Source organism: Leptopilina heterotoma, unplaced genomic scaffold (assembly GCF_015476425.1).
Source record: "Leptopilina heterotoma isolate Lh14 unplaced genomic scaffold, ASM1547642v1 Lhet_103, whole genome shotgun sequence".
NCBI lineage: Eukaryota > Metazoa > Arthropoda > Insecta > Hymenoptera > Figitidae > Leptopilina > Leptopilina heterotoma.
Genome location: NW_025110818.1, coordinates 1,432,944 through 1,450,789, shown reverse-complemented (window position 1 = coordinate 1,450,789; position 17,846 = coordinate 1,432,944). Strand labels below are relative to the sequence as shown.

The 17,846-nt window shown below is 23.0% G+C and overlaps 1 protein-coding gene across 3 annotated transcripts in view; it reads left to right on the top strand.

Annotated features, from left to right (window-relative positions):
* Window positions 1-17,846, top strand: part of LOC122501330 (dentin sialophosphoprotein-like) — a 172,580-nt gene that overhangs the window by 62,047 nt on the left and 92,687 nt on the right. For all 3 annotated transcript variants that reach the window (XM_043610729.1, XM_043610712.1, XM_043610721.1), the window contains exon 4: window positions 5,425-5,593. In XM_043610729.1, the coding sequence (XP_043466664.1) occupies window positions 5,434-5,593 (160 nt within the window). In that variant the 5' untranslated portion in view covers window positions 5,425-5,433. The remainder of the gene's footprint in view (window positions 1-5,424; window positions 5,594-17,846) is intronic.

Below are 17,846 nucleotides of genomic sequence, written 5' to 3'. Positions count from 1 at the left end.
TGAAATTTTCATCGAACTGGTAGTAAATTGAATCAAATTGGTACCAAAGTTAGTATTCAACTGGTGTTTTCACAGAAACTCAATTCTTTTTAAACATTTTAATAAAATTTTTCGCAATAATTCAATTATTTTTGTAAATAATAAAATTCTTCTGAGGAATTAAATTATTTTTGAAAATTTTAATAAAATTCTTAGCAGCTATTCAATTATTTTCATAAATAATAAATTTCATCGCAGGATTTCAATTATTTTAAATACAACTTTAATTAAATTTTTTGAAATAATTCAATTATTCTTTTAGATTTTAATAAAATTGTTCCCAAAAATCCAATTATTTACATAAATAATTTTTCGAAAGAATTCAATTATGTCGATTAATAACAAAATTATTCTCGAAAATTCAATTATTTTGAGGCATTTTAATAAAATTCTTTGCAAAATTCAATTATTTTCATAAATAACAATAATAATCATAAAAATTCAATTATTTTTAAAAGTAATAAATTTCTTCTTGGAAATTCAATTATTTTCAAAAATTCTAATAAAATCGTTCGCAAGAATTCAATTATTCTCATAAATATTAAAAATTTCTCAGGTATTCAATTATTTAAATTAGAATTTACATAAAATTAGTCGAAAAAAATCAATTTTTTAAAATTTTTTATAAAATTATTATTAAGAATTAAATTATTTGTATAAATATTGAAATTCTTTCATGAATAATAAAATTTGTTACAGTAAATCAATTTATTTAGCAAGATAAGAAAGAAGTAAATATTTTTTTATGAAAATTAGGAAAAAGTTAGGAAAGTAAAATATAGAATGAAATTTTTGTCAGTTTTGTGAAGTGTCTAAAACAAGTTTTTTTGGTCGTCAAGTTTGATCATTCGATAGCTACTTTTTTATTACTTTTTTTAGTTTAAAAACTACTTTTTGCTACTTTTCTAAAATTAATTATCGAATGCGAAATCTGTACAAAAATTTGAATCAAACTGATACTAAAATTAGGATGAATCTGGTACCAAATTGAAGCAAACTGGTACCAAGTTGGAATAAACAGATACAGACATTTGGATCAAACTGGTACCAACTTATAACAAATTGATACCAAAATTTAAATCAAAATGGTACCAAATTGTAACCAATTATTATCGCATAATTTGCATCAATCTGATACTAAATTGTAATATATACTGGTACCAATGTTTGAATCTAATTGATAACAAATTGATACCGAAGTTCGAATTAAGATGGTACCAAATTGGAACAAATTAATACCTAAATTTTGTATTAAAGTGGTAATTAAATCAAAATTATTACCGAAATTTGAACCAGATTGAATCAAATTACTACCGAAATTTAGACCAAATTACTAATGATTTAAATAAAGAAATTTTGACCAAATTTTTTGGGCAATGAATTGAGAACTGAAATTCAGAACAAAACTAGTTGATTTGAGATAAAGCCGCGCGAGGACATCTGGACAAATGCATAAACTTTGGGGAGAGTGACATGGATTTGTTGCACACACTCGACGACGCGACGTTTGCGCGAGAGTAATCCTCATCTCTCTCTCTTCTCGCGGCACAACCAGCTGTGCCAAGGTCAAGGCGAAACGGGTTGCGAGGGTGCAATCGATGCAAGCTGCAAGCAAAACCACCCTCTCCATGTAACCATGGTTACCATCTCGTGACCCATTGCAAAAGATATGCCATCTGTTCCATGAAAACAGTAGCTCAATTGACCCGCTCGATCCAGGTCCAAGTGAATGTATCCTGGATCAGCTGATTGCCTTCCCTTGACCCTTTACCATCATTATTATTGCTCCTTATCTCAACTGATTCTATTATGTCGAGGGGGATTAGGAAAGGCTCTTTGTAGATTATATCCCTCGTTTTATATTTTTTTTCTATTTTCTATTGTTCTATTTTTTATATTCTTTTTTCTGTTTCCAATCTTTGCATTTTTACTACTTTCAATTTCTTTCTTTTTTCTACTTTTTTTCTTTTTTTCTATTTCCGATTTTTCATTTTTACTACTTTCAATTTCTTTCTTTTTCTACTTTCTTTCTACTTTTTTTCTAAATATTTTTTTTCTATTTCCGATTTTTCCATTTTTACTAGCTTCAATTTCTTTCTTTTTTCTACTTTCTACTTTTTTTCTTTTTTTTCTACATATTTTTTTCTATTTCCGATTTTTCCATTTTTTACTATAGTTTCAATTTCTTTCGTTTTTCTACTTTCTACTTTTTTAATTTTTTTCTAAATATTTTTTTCTATTTCCGATTTTTTCATTTTTAATAGTTTCAACTTCTTTCTTTTTTTCTACGTTCTTTCTACTTTTTTTTTCCTTTTTTTCTAAATATTTTTTTCTATTTCCGATTTTCCTATTTTATTTATTTATTTACACGGGCCGTTATTTATTGAAACTTTTATTAGTTTCAATTTCTTTCTTTTTTCTACTTTCTTTCTCCATTTTTTCTATATATTTTTTTCTATTTCCAATTTTTCCTTTCTCAGGTACTAAAGCAACAATTCGCGCGCTAAAGCGCGCGGTTAACTTTTTACTGTCTTTTTTAAATAATATTAGCAATTTAAAAAATAATAGAATTTAAAAATTTTCTAATTTAAATTTTTGTGGAAACACTAAAAAAAATTTAATTTTGGAGAAATTAAAAATAATTGCAGAAATTCAATTATTTAAAAAAAAAAAAAAATTCAACTATGTTCAAAATCTGAAAATAATTATTCTCTTAAAAATTCCAATTATCTTTATAAATAACAAAATTCTTCGACTCGGAGCAATCGATTTCTTAATGTTTTATATCAATACTTTTATAAGTTGTTTAATTTAATAAAGGTTTGAATTTGAAATTTTTGAATATCTAAAACAAAATAATAATTTTGTTAAAAAAATTGTGATTCATAAAGAAAAATAATGAAAAATAAATAAATTTTCTATTTCTTAATCACAGTTGTTTAACAATTTTCTAATTTTGTTTAGTAGTAAAGAACAAAAATAATTTCAATAATTTGACTAAACATAATATTTAACAAAATTTTAGTCTTTTAATGAAAAGAACTGAAAAAAATTCTGATGATTTCAATTTGTCATTACAATTTTGAATTAATTATAATATTATTATTTCTACTTTTCTGCTTTTTTTCTAAATATTTTTTTCTATTTCCAATTTTTCTATTTTATTTATTTATATTTTTGTACTTCTGTTTCTATTTTCAGTTTTTGTCTTTTTCTTTCTATTTTTTTTCTTTTCTTTCTCTTTTTTGTTTCCTTCTTCCCTTATTAAAATTTATTAATTACTCTAAAATTAATAATTTTTTTGAAAAATTAAAATTTTAAAAATTATTAATTACACTAAATTAATTACACTAAATTTATTTTTTTGAAAAATCAAAAATTTAAAAATGCATAGGTATTATTTTAGAACAGGGAAAAGCAAACAACTTTTTTATCTTTTCTTTTCCTTTGCCCCTTATTATAATTTATTAATTATTAATTAATCCAATTATTTAGTTAGTTTATTATTCCATAGATTATAATACCGTTTGGAGGAATTTTTAAGGCTTTTGATAAAGAGAAGTTAATATTTTTTTCAATTCACTAAAAATGAAATTGTCTAAAAATTGAAATTCGCGAAAACGCTTTTTTTATTATTCATATGAATTGCATAGTAAAAATCTCGACAGTTTTATAATGCGATTGAGCTTGAATATAATGTGTCTCTTCACCTTGACACTCGCCTCATTATTTACTTTGATTTTTCCCCCTTTGAATTTATAGTTTCATCTCATTTCTAATTCTTGCTTTTGTATTCCGATACTTATAGTTTTTTGCCAAATGAATATTTTATCCGCTCATGATAATGTTTTTTTATTTTATTTCTATTTTCTTTTATCTTTGTTTTTAACATTTTAATTTATTTTATTCACTTTATTTATTAAATTTATTTTATTTACTTTATTTATTAAATTTATTTTATTTACTTCATTTATTAAATTTATTCTATTTACTTTAGTTAATTGTTTCATTTTATTTAATTATTTCATTTTTTTTTATTTATTTGATTTTCTCTCGACTCGTTATTTACTTCGATTTTTTCCTTTTTGTCCTTTTATTTTTTGATTTATTTATTTTATTTGTTTTATTTGATTTTCTCTCGTCTCATTATTTACTTTAATTTTTTCTTTTTTGTACTTTTAATTTTTGATTTATTGTCTTTTTGTTTTATTTATTTATTTTATGCATTTAGTTTATTTATTTTATTTCACCGATTTTTTCTGATCTAATTTGATTTTCTCTCGCCTCATTATTTACATTGTTTTTTACTCCTTTGTATTTTTATGTTTTTAATTTATTTATTTAGTTTATTCATTCATTTATATTATTGTTTACCAAATTTTCTCTAATAGTCTTTAAGTCCAAATTACTAAGAAACTAAAATTTATTTTGCAAATTTTTAGTAAACCTGGTTTAAATAGAAAATTAGAAGCAAAAAAAGAATAAATTGATAAAAATGAATAAAAAACAGATAAATAGACGAAAATAAAAGTAAATAAATGGAAAGAAATAAAAATTTAAAGAAGAAAAATGAATAAAACAAATAAATGAAATAAATAAACTAACATTAAAGAAAATTACTTTCCGGAAGTTGCAAAGCAGCTAAAGGCAAAAATTCCAGACAATTATAAATAAATGAAGTAGAAAAATTTTCTAAATTCATTTCCGTGTTTTTGGTAAAATCTTCTTCAATTAAAATATAAAAATAGAAGTTATCCGAATAATAAGCAAATTTTTTATGGGAGTAAAAAGATGAATTTTTAATTATAGAGCCAAATTTCTCAGTAGAAATCAAAAATTCATAATTTTCCAATGTCCCCCTAAATTTGAGAAATAATTTTCCCTTCAACCCTTTTTCGTTTCCCCTCACATCATCTCGCGACTGAAAAGTTTCATCTCATCCCCTCCTCCCTTTTTTTAGTTCTTGTTTTCCGATCTGGCGCACTTGGCCAGAAACCACGACTGCATCCTCCAGTAGTCTGAATTGCATCTTTCGAGGAGAAACGTGAGAGTGGAATTTCTAAGGTCAGGGTGTTTGGATCGATAAGCACCAAGTGGTTTTCGACAAGATGTTTTCCATTGACATTTTCTCATTGTCACGTCGTCGTCGCGTCGCGGGAATTTTTTCAAGTGCACTTGTCTCGCTGTGATAGGGATTAATTTTCGAGCTATAGAATTGTATACAGAAAAAAAAGAAGAGAGAGTGGGGGAATTATGGAAGAATGGGACCAAAAGCAGGAAAACGGGGGTTGGAAGAATGAGGGGAGCTCGTCACTTTTCGCTGTCTGGATAAGGAGAATTATTAGAGAGTCATATTTTGGAATATGGATATTCGAAATGTTTCAGACAAGTGGAATGACGACTGCTACCAGTGGAGGAGGTGGTGCCAGTGGAGGTGGCGTTGGCGGTGCACTAAGTCTCATGGGATGCGTTCGTGAAGCGTCCCCCACTCCAGTTGATCAGCATCCGCTGCGACTTAGAAATTTCCAGCACAGCGTTGACGCATTACCAAAAGGTTAGTTTGTTTTTATTATTTTTTTACTTCTTCTAGAAGAAACTTATTCTTTTCTGGCACTACAGTTGATGATTAAAAAAAAAAAAAAAGTTGACGATTCTTTTGGTACTTTTTTTAATTTGCATTTTATTGTAATAAATGCGAAGCGAGCCTTTTATTATTTAGAAACAAAAAATTATCATTGCAATTGATATTAAAACAAAAAAAAAGCAACAAAAATAAGAAAACAGCTGCCAAGTTTTATCACTTGTTTTGTAACATTTGATTTTTGGTAACTTTACTTTCTTTTTCTTTCCATAATAAATAACATAAAAATGTCTTCCTTTACCTAATTTGCATATCTATTCTTTTCATATAAGAAATTATGTTGTATATTAGAAAAAAATTAATTGTTACAGCTAAATAAATATTGAATAACGATTTTCAGGAATTACTGGATAATCATATTTAAAAAATAAAATTTTAAAAAAATTTTTAAAAAAACCTTTTTTTTTAAATAAAAAAAATATGTTTAAATTTAAATAAATATTTAAATTTTAAATTACACTATTTTCCATTTTAGAATAGTAAAGTAATGATTTTTTTAATATTAATGTAATAATCAACTATTAGAATAGTCATTTTAGAAAATATTTAATACAAGTACAAAAGAAAGTCTTGTCGCACAAGAATTGATTTTTAAATTTCCTTGACACTAGGAAAATTGTCTTGCCAAAAAGTTTTGGCAATATATACAAATAATAAATTGTCATTTTTATAACAAAAATTTTTAACAAAAAATTACTGATGAAAAATTTAGAAACTTACTTTGAGTTACTATTTCATTTGCATATTCTCCCAATAAGAGTTTAAGAAAATTTAATCTCTTATTTTAAACAAAAAAAATGTTAATGACCTCCGGCATTGTTAGAGAATTTGTTTTGAAATTGTTTTGTTTACCTAGAAATTTATATTCGAAATTTATTCCAAAAAGAGAATTATCCAAAATGATTATTGATTATTATTGTTTTATTAATTTCTATTAATTTATTATTAACTTTTAGTAATTACTAATTTATTTTTCTATATTTATTTAAAATTTTTTTTTTCATTTATATATTTTGGTAGGTGGTCACTTTTTCTAAAAAATATATTTTCTAATCCTTTTTATCTAAAAAAAAGCGATTTCTAAGAAAATCTCTTTTCTAAAAAGAGTTTTTCTAACAAGTTTTGATTTCTAAAAAAGTTTTTCTAAAAAGTTATGATTTCTACTATTTATTTTCCTGAAATTTGTGGAATTCCATATTTAGAAATTCACCTTTATTAAAAAAAAAAGTTTTAGAAAATATATTTTAGAAAAACTGTACCCCAAACCATATATTTTACTTAATTTCTCATTTCTTAAATTAATAATTATTATTAAATATTTTATTAAATTATTATTAATATTACTTCTATATTATTAATAATTCTAATAATTGTCAAAAAATATCAAAAATATTCTAAGTCAAATAATAATTTAAAAATAAAATCGTATTTAGAAACAAAAATATTTTTTAATTAAAAATAGCGAAACTACTTGGTTTTTTTATAAAATTCAAAAAATTTAAAAATAAAATCGTATTTAGAAACAAAAATATTTTTTAATTAAAAATAGCGAAACTACTTGGTTTCTTTTATAAAATTAAAAAAAAGTTAAAAGAATTAAATTTAATTTTAATTAGAACAATTTTTTTTCGTAAAATTTTATTCGAAAATTACTGAAGTTTCAGAAAATCAATACTTTTGATATTTAGTTGACCTTTTAACAATTCAAAGTTAGAGAAAGAAAAGTTAATCCTCTATTTGTAAACAAAGAGTTCAATGACCCTCGGCATTCTTAGAGAAGTTATTTTCTTTTCATCCTTGTCTTTCTTTTTCTCGACGACAATAAAAGTATGAAAGTAAAATTGAGCCCTTTTCCCCTTCTCTTCTCTTCATGGATAGATTTCGCCTTCTGTCTCAGTGAGTTAATTATTACATTATTTTTTTTTACTTTTATTTTATTATTTTTTGTTACATTTTTGCAAAAAAATTTCAGTTTCTCTTTTGAGATTGGAAATCATTTTTATGAAAGGACTTTTCTTTCTATAAAAATAAATTTTCATTTTTGTTAACTTTTATATATTGAATTTTTTCTCTAATAGTAAAATTAAAAACATTTGTGAATTTAAAGATTGAGTAGATTTTTTTGTTTAATGATGTTGATAAATCGAATTTTCAGTGAATAACAATTTTTATTGTACTCGCTATCGTAATTTGTTACGTATGGCAATAAAATTCTTTCAAGTATTTTTTTCTTTTGCGCATTTTGTTTATACAATACGAATCAAAAGATGTCGAATACAAAACTTAAATTTTTAGTTATTACTTTAAAATAAATTCAATAATTAATAATCATTAACCAATTTTTAGTAAACCAAACCAATTGTTAGTGAAGTAATTCAAAATTCATAATTATCAATTATTCGTATAATGATTTTAATTATTAATAATTATTATTATTTTATATTAATATTTTATGTTATTTAATATTTAATATCAATATTTCAAAATTTAATATTTGATAATTAGTTTCGATTCGCTTCATTTCGTTTGTGAGAGAATTTTCATGCCATCTAGGCGAGAATTTAAACAACTTTTAGGCGCGAAATTCAAAAAATAACAATTTTAATTAATAATAATATATTATTAATTTTAATATTAATTAAACATTTATTTTAATATTAATTTAACATTTATTTAATATAAATCCCAGGGGAAAAGTTCTATACAGTTTTACTAGAATTAGTGATATTTACCTATTTATTATAAATTAGTTATATACCTAATAAATATTAGTAACACTTGCCAATTATTAAGAATTAATATTCAACCAAAATTATTAGTTTTAATTATTAATAAGTTATTATTGAATAATTATAATTATTAATAAGTTATTACTGAATAATTATAATTATTAAATAGTAATAGTAATAATTATTAATTAGTTAGAATTTTTAAATAATTTTTAATTAATTTGCTAAATAGTCAGAATTAGTATTCAGTTAATTACTTTAAATATCGAAAAAAGTAATAATATATTTATTTATATACAAGAAAAATGTGTCGAGATAAAAAATTCATCATTTCACGATAACTACAAGAATGTTCCACATTTCGTTTTTCAATTAGTTTCTCGTCATGATTCTCCATGCAAAAATGCCAATATATTCGCGAGATAAAATGAAAAAAAAATGGATTTTCACTTACGGTGAAAAGAAAATGCAATTAAAATGTAATTAATTTTTTTCTCTCCACACTTTTTATTTGAAATTCATATATATCTATAATAACAATTTATAGTGAATGTCAGTTGAACACATTTTTTTTAATAGTTTGATTGATGAGATTTTTGCGCGATTGTTTGAGAACACATTTGTCGTTCTTTCTTTTTTTTTTTTAATTTTACCGAAAAAGCTTTATTATCAGATAACTCACATAAAGCGACTAACGAGCATGGTGGATTAGGTTATTCATTTATCGACTGTTTGACAATTGTCCATGACCCAATTTCACATCTTGGAGAATGTACACTCTCATGGTACACTGTCGCTATGCAAAATAAACATTTAATTCTCGAATGATTTAACCAGGAATTAAATTCATGAAAATTTCTATATATCTTACGAAAGTAGCATTGCGAGGAGAAAAAAAATTGTTGTATATATACGATATAATTAAATATAGAGTGAAATATATTTATATATATATATATATATATATAGCGTGTTGTGCGTGCTTTGAAATTATAATGAAGAAAAAAAATTTTGATTTAAATTTTTTTCAAACATTTTTCTCGTTATCGTGAATTAAATAATAAAAATGTTTCTCTAATGAAAGGAAAAATACTTCTAGAAAATTTCCACTGGAGAGACAGTTGAAAGGAAATGTTTAAATTAACTCTTTGAATTTTTAATGTCAGTCAAGTTAATATTAATTATTTTTATAATAATAAAAATAATAAAAATAATAATAAAATTAATAATAATAATGATAATAATAATAATGGCAAAAATAGTAATAATACTAAAAATAATAAAAAAGGATCAATTCAATTATTTTCAAAAGTGGTAAAATTCTTCACAAAAATTCGATTATCTTCAAATTTTTTTTAAATTTTTGTAAAAATTTCAAATATCTTTAGAAATAATAAAATGCTTTTCCAAAATTCAATTATTTTAAAAAATTTTAATAAAATTCTGTAAATTTTCCGCAATTTAATGATTTTTAATATCTACTATTTTCATAAAATTTTCCAAAAGAATTCAATTATTTAAAAAAAAATTTAATAAAATTCTACATAAACTTTAAATTATTTTCAAAAAATAATAAAATCATTATTTATAATTTATTCGCAATCATTGAATTATTTTCATAAATATTAAACTTTTAACGGGGATTCAATTATTTTCATAAATAATAAAATTTTTTTTAGCAATTCAATTATTTTCATAAACAATAAAACTCATTGCAGAAATTCAATAATTTTTAATAAAATTTTAATCGAATTTCTTGAAAAAATTCTTAAAAGTTTTATCACAATTTGCCAAAAGAAATCAGTTATTTAAAAATTTATAGATAAAATTCTTTATGAGATTTGAATTTTAAGAAATACCTATGCAATTATTCAACAAATTGTTATTTTTGTTTTTAAATAATTGAATTCTAGTAGAATTTTCTCATAAACTATTTGTTTTTTTAGAATTTCCACTATACTTTAAATTTGCTAATACTAGAAATCAAAAAACTATTCTCAAAAATTATAATCAAATTCTTTAAAACAATTCAATTATTTTCAAAAAATATTCGAAATTCAATTATTTTCAAAAAAATATTCAAAATTCAATTATTTTCAATATCTATAGTAATTTCATAAAATTTCGCAAAAAAATTTAATTATTTAAAAAAAAATTGATAAATATCATCCAAAATTCAATTATTATTTCAGGGCTCGAACTAGGTCCGTAAATCCCGCAAAAGTCAGTTTTTTTGAAAAAAGTTCCGTAAAGTCTGTAATACATTTAAGAAAAGACGAAAAGTTCGTAAATTGTACCTACAATATAATTTAGAGAATTTTAGAGAAATTGGAAATGATTGCAGAAATTCAATTATTTTCAAAAGTAATTAAATTCTTTACAAAAATTCAATTATGTTCAAAAACTTAAAAATTCCAGTGAAAATTTCAATTTTCTTTAGAAATAATTAAATTCTTCTCTGAAATTCAATTATTCTCAAAAATTTTAATGATATTTTTGTCAAAATTTCAATTATTTTCAAAAATTTTCCTCAATTCAAATAAAATTCTACACAAGTCTATTATTATTTCCATTAAATAATAATTTCTCAGGAATTCCATTATTTACAAATTTTTTTTATAAATTTCTTCGCAATTATTCAATTATTTTCATAAATAATAAAATTTTTACAGCGATTCAATTATTTTCTTAAATAATAAAATTCTTTTTATGAATTCAATTCTTTTCATAAATAATAAATCTCATTGCAGAATTTCCATTATTTTTAAATACAATTTTAATCAAATTCCTCGAAAAATGTAATTATTCTTAAAAATTTTATTAAAATTCGTCAAAATAATTCAATTCTTTAAAAATTAATTGATGAAATTTTTTATGAGAATTCAATTTTTAAAAAAATTGAAATTATTCAATAAATTGTTTTTTCTGTATTTAAATAATTGAATTCTCGTAAAATTTTCTAATAAAAAATTTAAAAATGGAGTTCAGTTAAAATTTTAGATTATAATTGGAATATTAAAAGCATAAGAGCGTTAATTTTTAGAAATAATTAAATTTTGAAAATTGAAAATTTGAATTTTTCATATTTTTAAATAAAAATTCTGTGGAATAAATTTTTTTTTTTAAATTTTAGTTGTGGATTTTTTGAAAAAATTATTTTAAGTTTTTATTTTTTAATATGTGTTTAATTAAAAAATATGCGAATAATTAAAATTTTCTAAAATTGAATTGAAAACAAATGGATTTGAAAATTGTCAAAGAACTTTTTCGAAAATTATTAAGAATAATCGATTTAAAGAAAAATTTTAGTGAAAAATTCTTGAAAATAATTGATATTATTATAATATGAAATAATGATTTTATCACTCGGTCATTAATTATTATGAAACATGAAGAAACGATCACTCCGAGTCGAAAATTCGGAGTTATCGTTATCTTCATGTTTTATATTTTTGAAAAATTTAATTTATTCTTTTGAGTAAACTGACAAAAAATAGTTTTATTAATATTAAAAATAATAGAAATAGGAATAATAATAAAAATAATAAAAATAATAGTAATAATAATGTTAATAAAGTTTTGTAATTAATTAATCCAGTTAATAGTTAATATTATTCAAGCTTTATTATAGAGTAATTACGTTCGTACACAATTATTACAATTTTGATTATTAGAAATAAAAAAAATTTTAATTGGTGAGATAATTACAGAATATGTATTGCATTCAAAGAAGTTAATAATTGAACTTTAATTAGTTTATATTTAATTTTGAAAATTAACTGAAGATTAGTTTTAATTTTTTTTTTTTGTGTTTGATATTTTAGTGAAAAATAAATGTAGTAAGGCAAAAATTTTAATTTATCAATATCTGGGTCAGTAAATGTGTTGAGTGCATTTTTTTCCGTTCTAAACTCCTCATTTCAACTGGTTTAGAACGTTTTTTTTAATTCTTTAATTTTAATTAATTGCTGAGGCGCGATTTGCGTACACATGGGTGGTGAAAATTTTACGCAATTCAAGATTTCATTTAATAAATATACAAATTCAATGTTGGCAAACATGTTTTTGTGAATTAATAGTTAAATAATTAATTAACTGTATTTGCAAAATTGAATTTTTTAAATTCTATTGCAATATTTGTATTTTTTTATTATTGGATTTAGTTTTTAATTCTTGATGATTAAAATTGTTGTATGAAGGTAATTACTCTGATATAAATATATTAACTTTTAAATTAAATATATATTAACTTTTTGTGTATTATAATAGAAAAAATTATAATTTTCTTCTTTTCTGATTTCTTCACGTGAAATCAGAATTGAAAATCTTTTTTTCCAATGCGAATCGTAGTTGAATTATGTATCCTACAATATATCAGAATTGAATAACGATATTCAACTTCCGATCTGAATTCTGTTCTCGTTCAATTTTTGACACGCTTCCCGAGCACAATTTTGCCAGGGAACCAATAGACTGTGTGCGGGTAGCTATTTGTGAACCGTGAACCGTATATTTATATTGATTTGCTATTTGTTCTTTATCGATTTTCCCTGATTTATTTCCTTTTCGAAAATTGTAAATCTTTTTTTCTCTAAATCATTTTTAACAAATATTTTTTAGGCGAATTTTCTACAAAAAATTGAGAATTTTAGCTTTATTTATATATTTTGTTTTTTCGTTAGAAATCTTTTTTTCACTATTTGGTTTTTTTTATTTCACTCTCTAAATTATCAATAATTCAGTCACTAATTATTATTAATGTAATTTAAAATATTATTTAGTTTATAACTGAAATGAAACAATTTTATATCACCACAGTGATTCGTGTACTTTTATTCGCTTCATAGCGCTTGTGAGAGAACTTTCATGCCGTCTAGACGGCAATTTTTGGAACTTTTAGGCGCGAAATTCAAAAAAGGACAAATTTAATTAATATTTTAATTCTATTTGAACCAATAAGCGCTTGTGAGAGAACTTTCATGCCGTCTAGGCGGCAATTTTTGGAACTTTTAGACGCGAAATTCAAAAAAGGAAAAATAAAACAAATCATTGTTTGGAAAAAAGTAATTGAAAAAAACTAAAATAATAATTGAAAAGAAACTGAATAAACAATTAAGGAGAAAAATTAGAATTGAAAAGAAAAATAATTTAGAAGAAAAAAAGATTGAAAAGAAAAATAACTGAGAAAAAGAATGAAAAAGAAAATAAAAAAATAATTGAATTCGAAAAACGTTGCAAATAAGGTTATCGGGAACAATCGTGCCGTGCCGAAATGAAATGTAATTTTCGCTGTACGATTTTCAACATTCGAGTTGAAATTTCCGTTTTAACACCTCTGCTTTCGATTTACCGTGAAACTTAACGAGACGCGAGGATTTTCGCTAATTAAATAGTGTTCCCTCCTCCTCCTCCCCTCAATATATGATGATGATGGCGATGATTCTACCCACTGCTCGCTGAGTTTCAAGTGATTCTGTTGATAGAGATGTTTCCCTGTAGCTAAATTGAATGTAGGGTAGATATTTAATTACATCAAATACACTCAGTTCCAATATACACTTGAGAATTCCGGCCTCGACGATATCTTCCTGAATTTGATATTTATAGATAGATAGATAGATTCTTTAGAAAATTCCACATTTTCCTCTCTCTCTCTCTCTCTCTCTCTCTCTCGTATATAGAAAATTCCAATATTTATTTATCATCATTTTCTGATCAATTCCATTTTTCTCGCAATGAAATTTTTTTGCAAAGTAGGTTTATGATTTTCTGATTTTTCTATTTACTTTATATATATGAATTCTTTTTGAGTATTTTTATTTTATCAGTTCGTATTTCGTATCTTTATATAATTTTGTATATTTTTTAAATTCGAATTTGCTTTAGTAACATGTACTAAAAAAAAATTCGAATTAAAGAAAAATTTCCTAGAGAAAAAAAGTAGGAAAAAGAAGATTTCAAACTAAAAAAAAGTAGTAAAAAAGTAGCTATCGAAAAATTAAACTTGACGACCAAAAAAACTCGATTTAGACACTTGACAATTCCTGCAACGAATTTTATTTTATTCAAAAAAGAATTTAAATATTTATAGAAAATAATTTCATTCTTGCGAAGAATTGAGGGGCTAGATGCTATAATGTGTTACGCGCCATTCACTTAACATGGCGCGTAACACATTATAGCATCCAGTCCCTCAATTTTATAAAAAAAAATAATAAAAAACTGATTTCTTTTGACTAATTTTATGCAAATTCTAATTTAAATAATTGAATTCCTGAGAAATTTTTATTATTCATGAAAATAATAGAATTCTGACGAAGATTCATACAAATTTTTGTTTAAATAATTGAATTCTGTTTGGAAATTTTATGAAAATAGTAGATATTAGAAATCGTTGAATTTGGAAAAGTTTTTAAAAATAATTAAATTTTATAAATAATTATATTACAATTTTTAACAATAATGGAATGTCTGTGGTATTTTATTTAATTCTTTTTGAAAATAATTGAATTCCTAAAAAGCATTTTATTATTAACGAAAATAATTGAATTCTTGTGAACGATTTTATTAGAAATTTTTAAAATAATTGAATTTCCAAGAAGAAATTTATTACTTTTAAAAATAATTGATTTTTTGTGATGAATATTGCTATTTATTTGAAAATAATTGAATTCCTGTGAAAAATTTTAATATTTTTGTAAATAATTGTTTTTCTCGACGAATTGAAATTAAATTTTTTGAGCAATTCTTGTAAAATTGTATTAAAAATAATTGAATTCCTGCGATGAATTTTATTATTTACGAAAATAATTGAATAATTGCTAAGAATTTCATTAAAATCTAAAAGAATAATTGAGGCCTTGGATCCAATAACTCGCCCGACGCTCGGAGGCACGCGCTAATACCAGTCGGGTAGCAGTGAGTGGTCCAGAGGCGCTCACTGCTCACTGACTGGCAGTTGCGCGTTCCTCCGAGCGTCGGGCGAGTTATTGGATCCAAGGCCTCAATTGAATTATTTCAAAAAAATTTTATTAAAATTTTATTTAAAATAATTAATTTTTTTCGAACAATTTCATTAAAATATTTGAAAATAATTGAATTCCCTTTGAAAAAATTCTAATATTTTTGTAAATAATTGAATTTTGCAAAAGAATTTCATTAAAATGCTTCAAAGTAATTGAATTTTCGAGAATAATTTTGTTATTTAAAAAAAAAATTAATTTTAAAAATAATTTAATTTTTATGATGAATATTGCTATTTATGAGAATAATTGAATTTTGCAAAGAATTTTATTAAAATGACTCAAAATAATTGAATTTTCGGGAATAATTTTGTTATTGATGTAAATAATTGAATTCTTGGGAAGAATTTTATTAAAATCTACGAGAATAATTGAATTGATTTATTTCGAACAATTTTATTAAAATATTTGAAAATAATTGAATTCCTGTAAAAAATTCTAATATTTTTGTTAAATAATTGTTTTTCTCGAGGAATTAAAATTAAATTTTTAAGAATAATTACATTTTTTGAGCAATTTCTGTGAAATTGTATTAAAAATAATTGAAATCCTGTGATAAATTTTATTACTTACGAAAATAATTGAATAATTACTAAGAAGTTTATTAAAATTTTCCAAAATAATTGTATTACTGAGAAGAATTTTATTATTTATGAAAATCATTAAATTATTGCGAAAGATCTTATTAAAATATTTAAAAAGAATTGAATTTCTGTGAAAACTTTTGTTATTTTTTAAAAATAATTGAATTCTTCATAAGAATTTTGTAAATATTGTTTTAAATAATTAGTTTTTTCTAAATATAATAAATATTATGCAAATTTTATTTTAAATAATTGAAATTCTTCGATGAGTTTTATCATTTATGAAAGTAATTGAATTTTGGATGAATTTTATCAATTTTTTTTTAAATAATTGAATTCTTTTGCGAAATTTCATGAAATTACTATAGATATTGAAAATAATTGAATTTTGAATATTCTTTGAAAATAATTGAATCTTTTTAATGAATTTAATTATAATTTTTGAGAATAGTTTTTTTGTATAAATGTTAAATTATTGTCGTTTACAAATATAATTAAATAAATAGCCAAATCCAAAAATAGAATAAAATCCAAAATAAAGTTTAATTTTGTTATAAACTGATTGGGAGGTTAATTCTAATTGACTCTATAAAAGAGCAGACATACTTGACGTCAGTTTTCTTCAGAAAGTATAATTACTGTGAGAATTCTGATTGAATTTATGAGTTCTACTTCGTGACTTTCAAATAAAAACCGTTTTCATGCGCTAACCGTTTTAAAACTATTTTTATTTCTTCCATATGAGAGTATATTTTCAATTCTAGAAAAATAATTAATGACTAACGAATACTTGTTACAACTCGCATATATACTGTAAATTAAGCTCCCGTTGAAAATAATTTAAATTAGAATACATTAATTAAATATATTCAAACTATTCTCTAATTCTGATTTTTTTGAATAGTTTGTAAAAAATTAAAAATTAATCATAAATTTGAAAGAACAATTTTTTTCTCTCTCTGCTTTTATGATAAAAATTACAGTCTTAATTCTATTGTCTCCGGATGCAGAGTTTAATTTTCTCGTCTTTCATGCAAGTGGAACAGTAAAGAAGCAACAGCAAAAAGAGAAAAAAAAATTCTGATGGAACTAAAGACTTGAAATGGAGAAATGAATACATTTTTGTCTGTGTGGCATAAAAATGTGTGTATATAAAAATGACAAGTCCCACAGGAAATAGTTGTGTCTCGCGCGGTCGTAATTTTTTTTTTTTTATTCCATTCTCCCCCTATATGCACCACAACAATGCAGTCTAAGTACCTCAACAATCGTGCTTCTGCAAACTGTTGCGATCAGCAAATAAGTTTCACCCCTCTTGCTATAAGCAATGAGTGACATAGAGCGCGGCGGCATGGATGGCCTTTAATTGCAAGACACTGTGAAGGGAGTTCTATAATAGAAAAAAAGACGAAGAAAAAAAAGGAAAAAGAAAAGAAAAAAGAGAAAGGGAAAAATAAAAAAAGAAGGGAAAATAAAGAGAGGAGAAAAAAAGAAGTAAAGAGTACTAGAAGATTCGATTATAATAGTGGGTAAAATGCTTTGCTATCAATTGATAATTGAGAAGAGGGGATGATTCTATAGCAGTAACCATATAAAGTGAATATTTAATCTCGATAACATCAAACAATTCTTTGCATCAAGGCTTTCGGATATTATGTACATGCGGACATTGATGGTAGAAAAATTCAATACCACTCAACCTTCATATTCGGAATATATTAAAAAAATTACAAGAGAAGAAATCTAAATTTGTTATTTTACAAAGCGGTCTTTTCTATTTGCTATCAATATGAATCAACAATATTTTATAAATTATTTTATTTTAATTGTC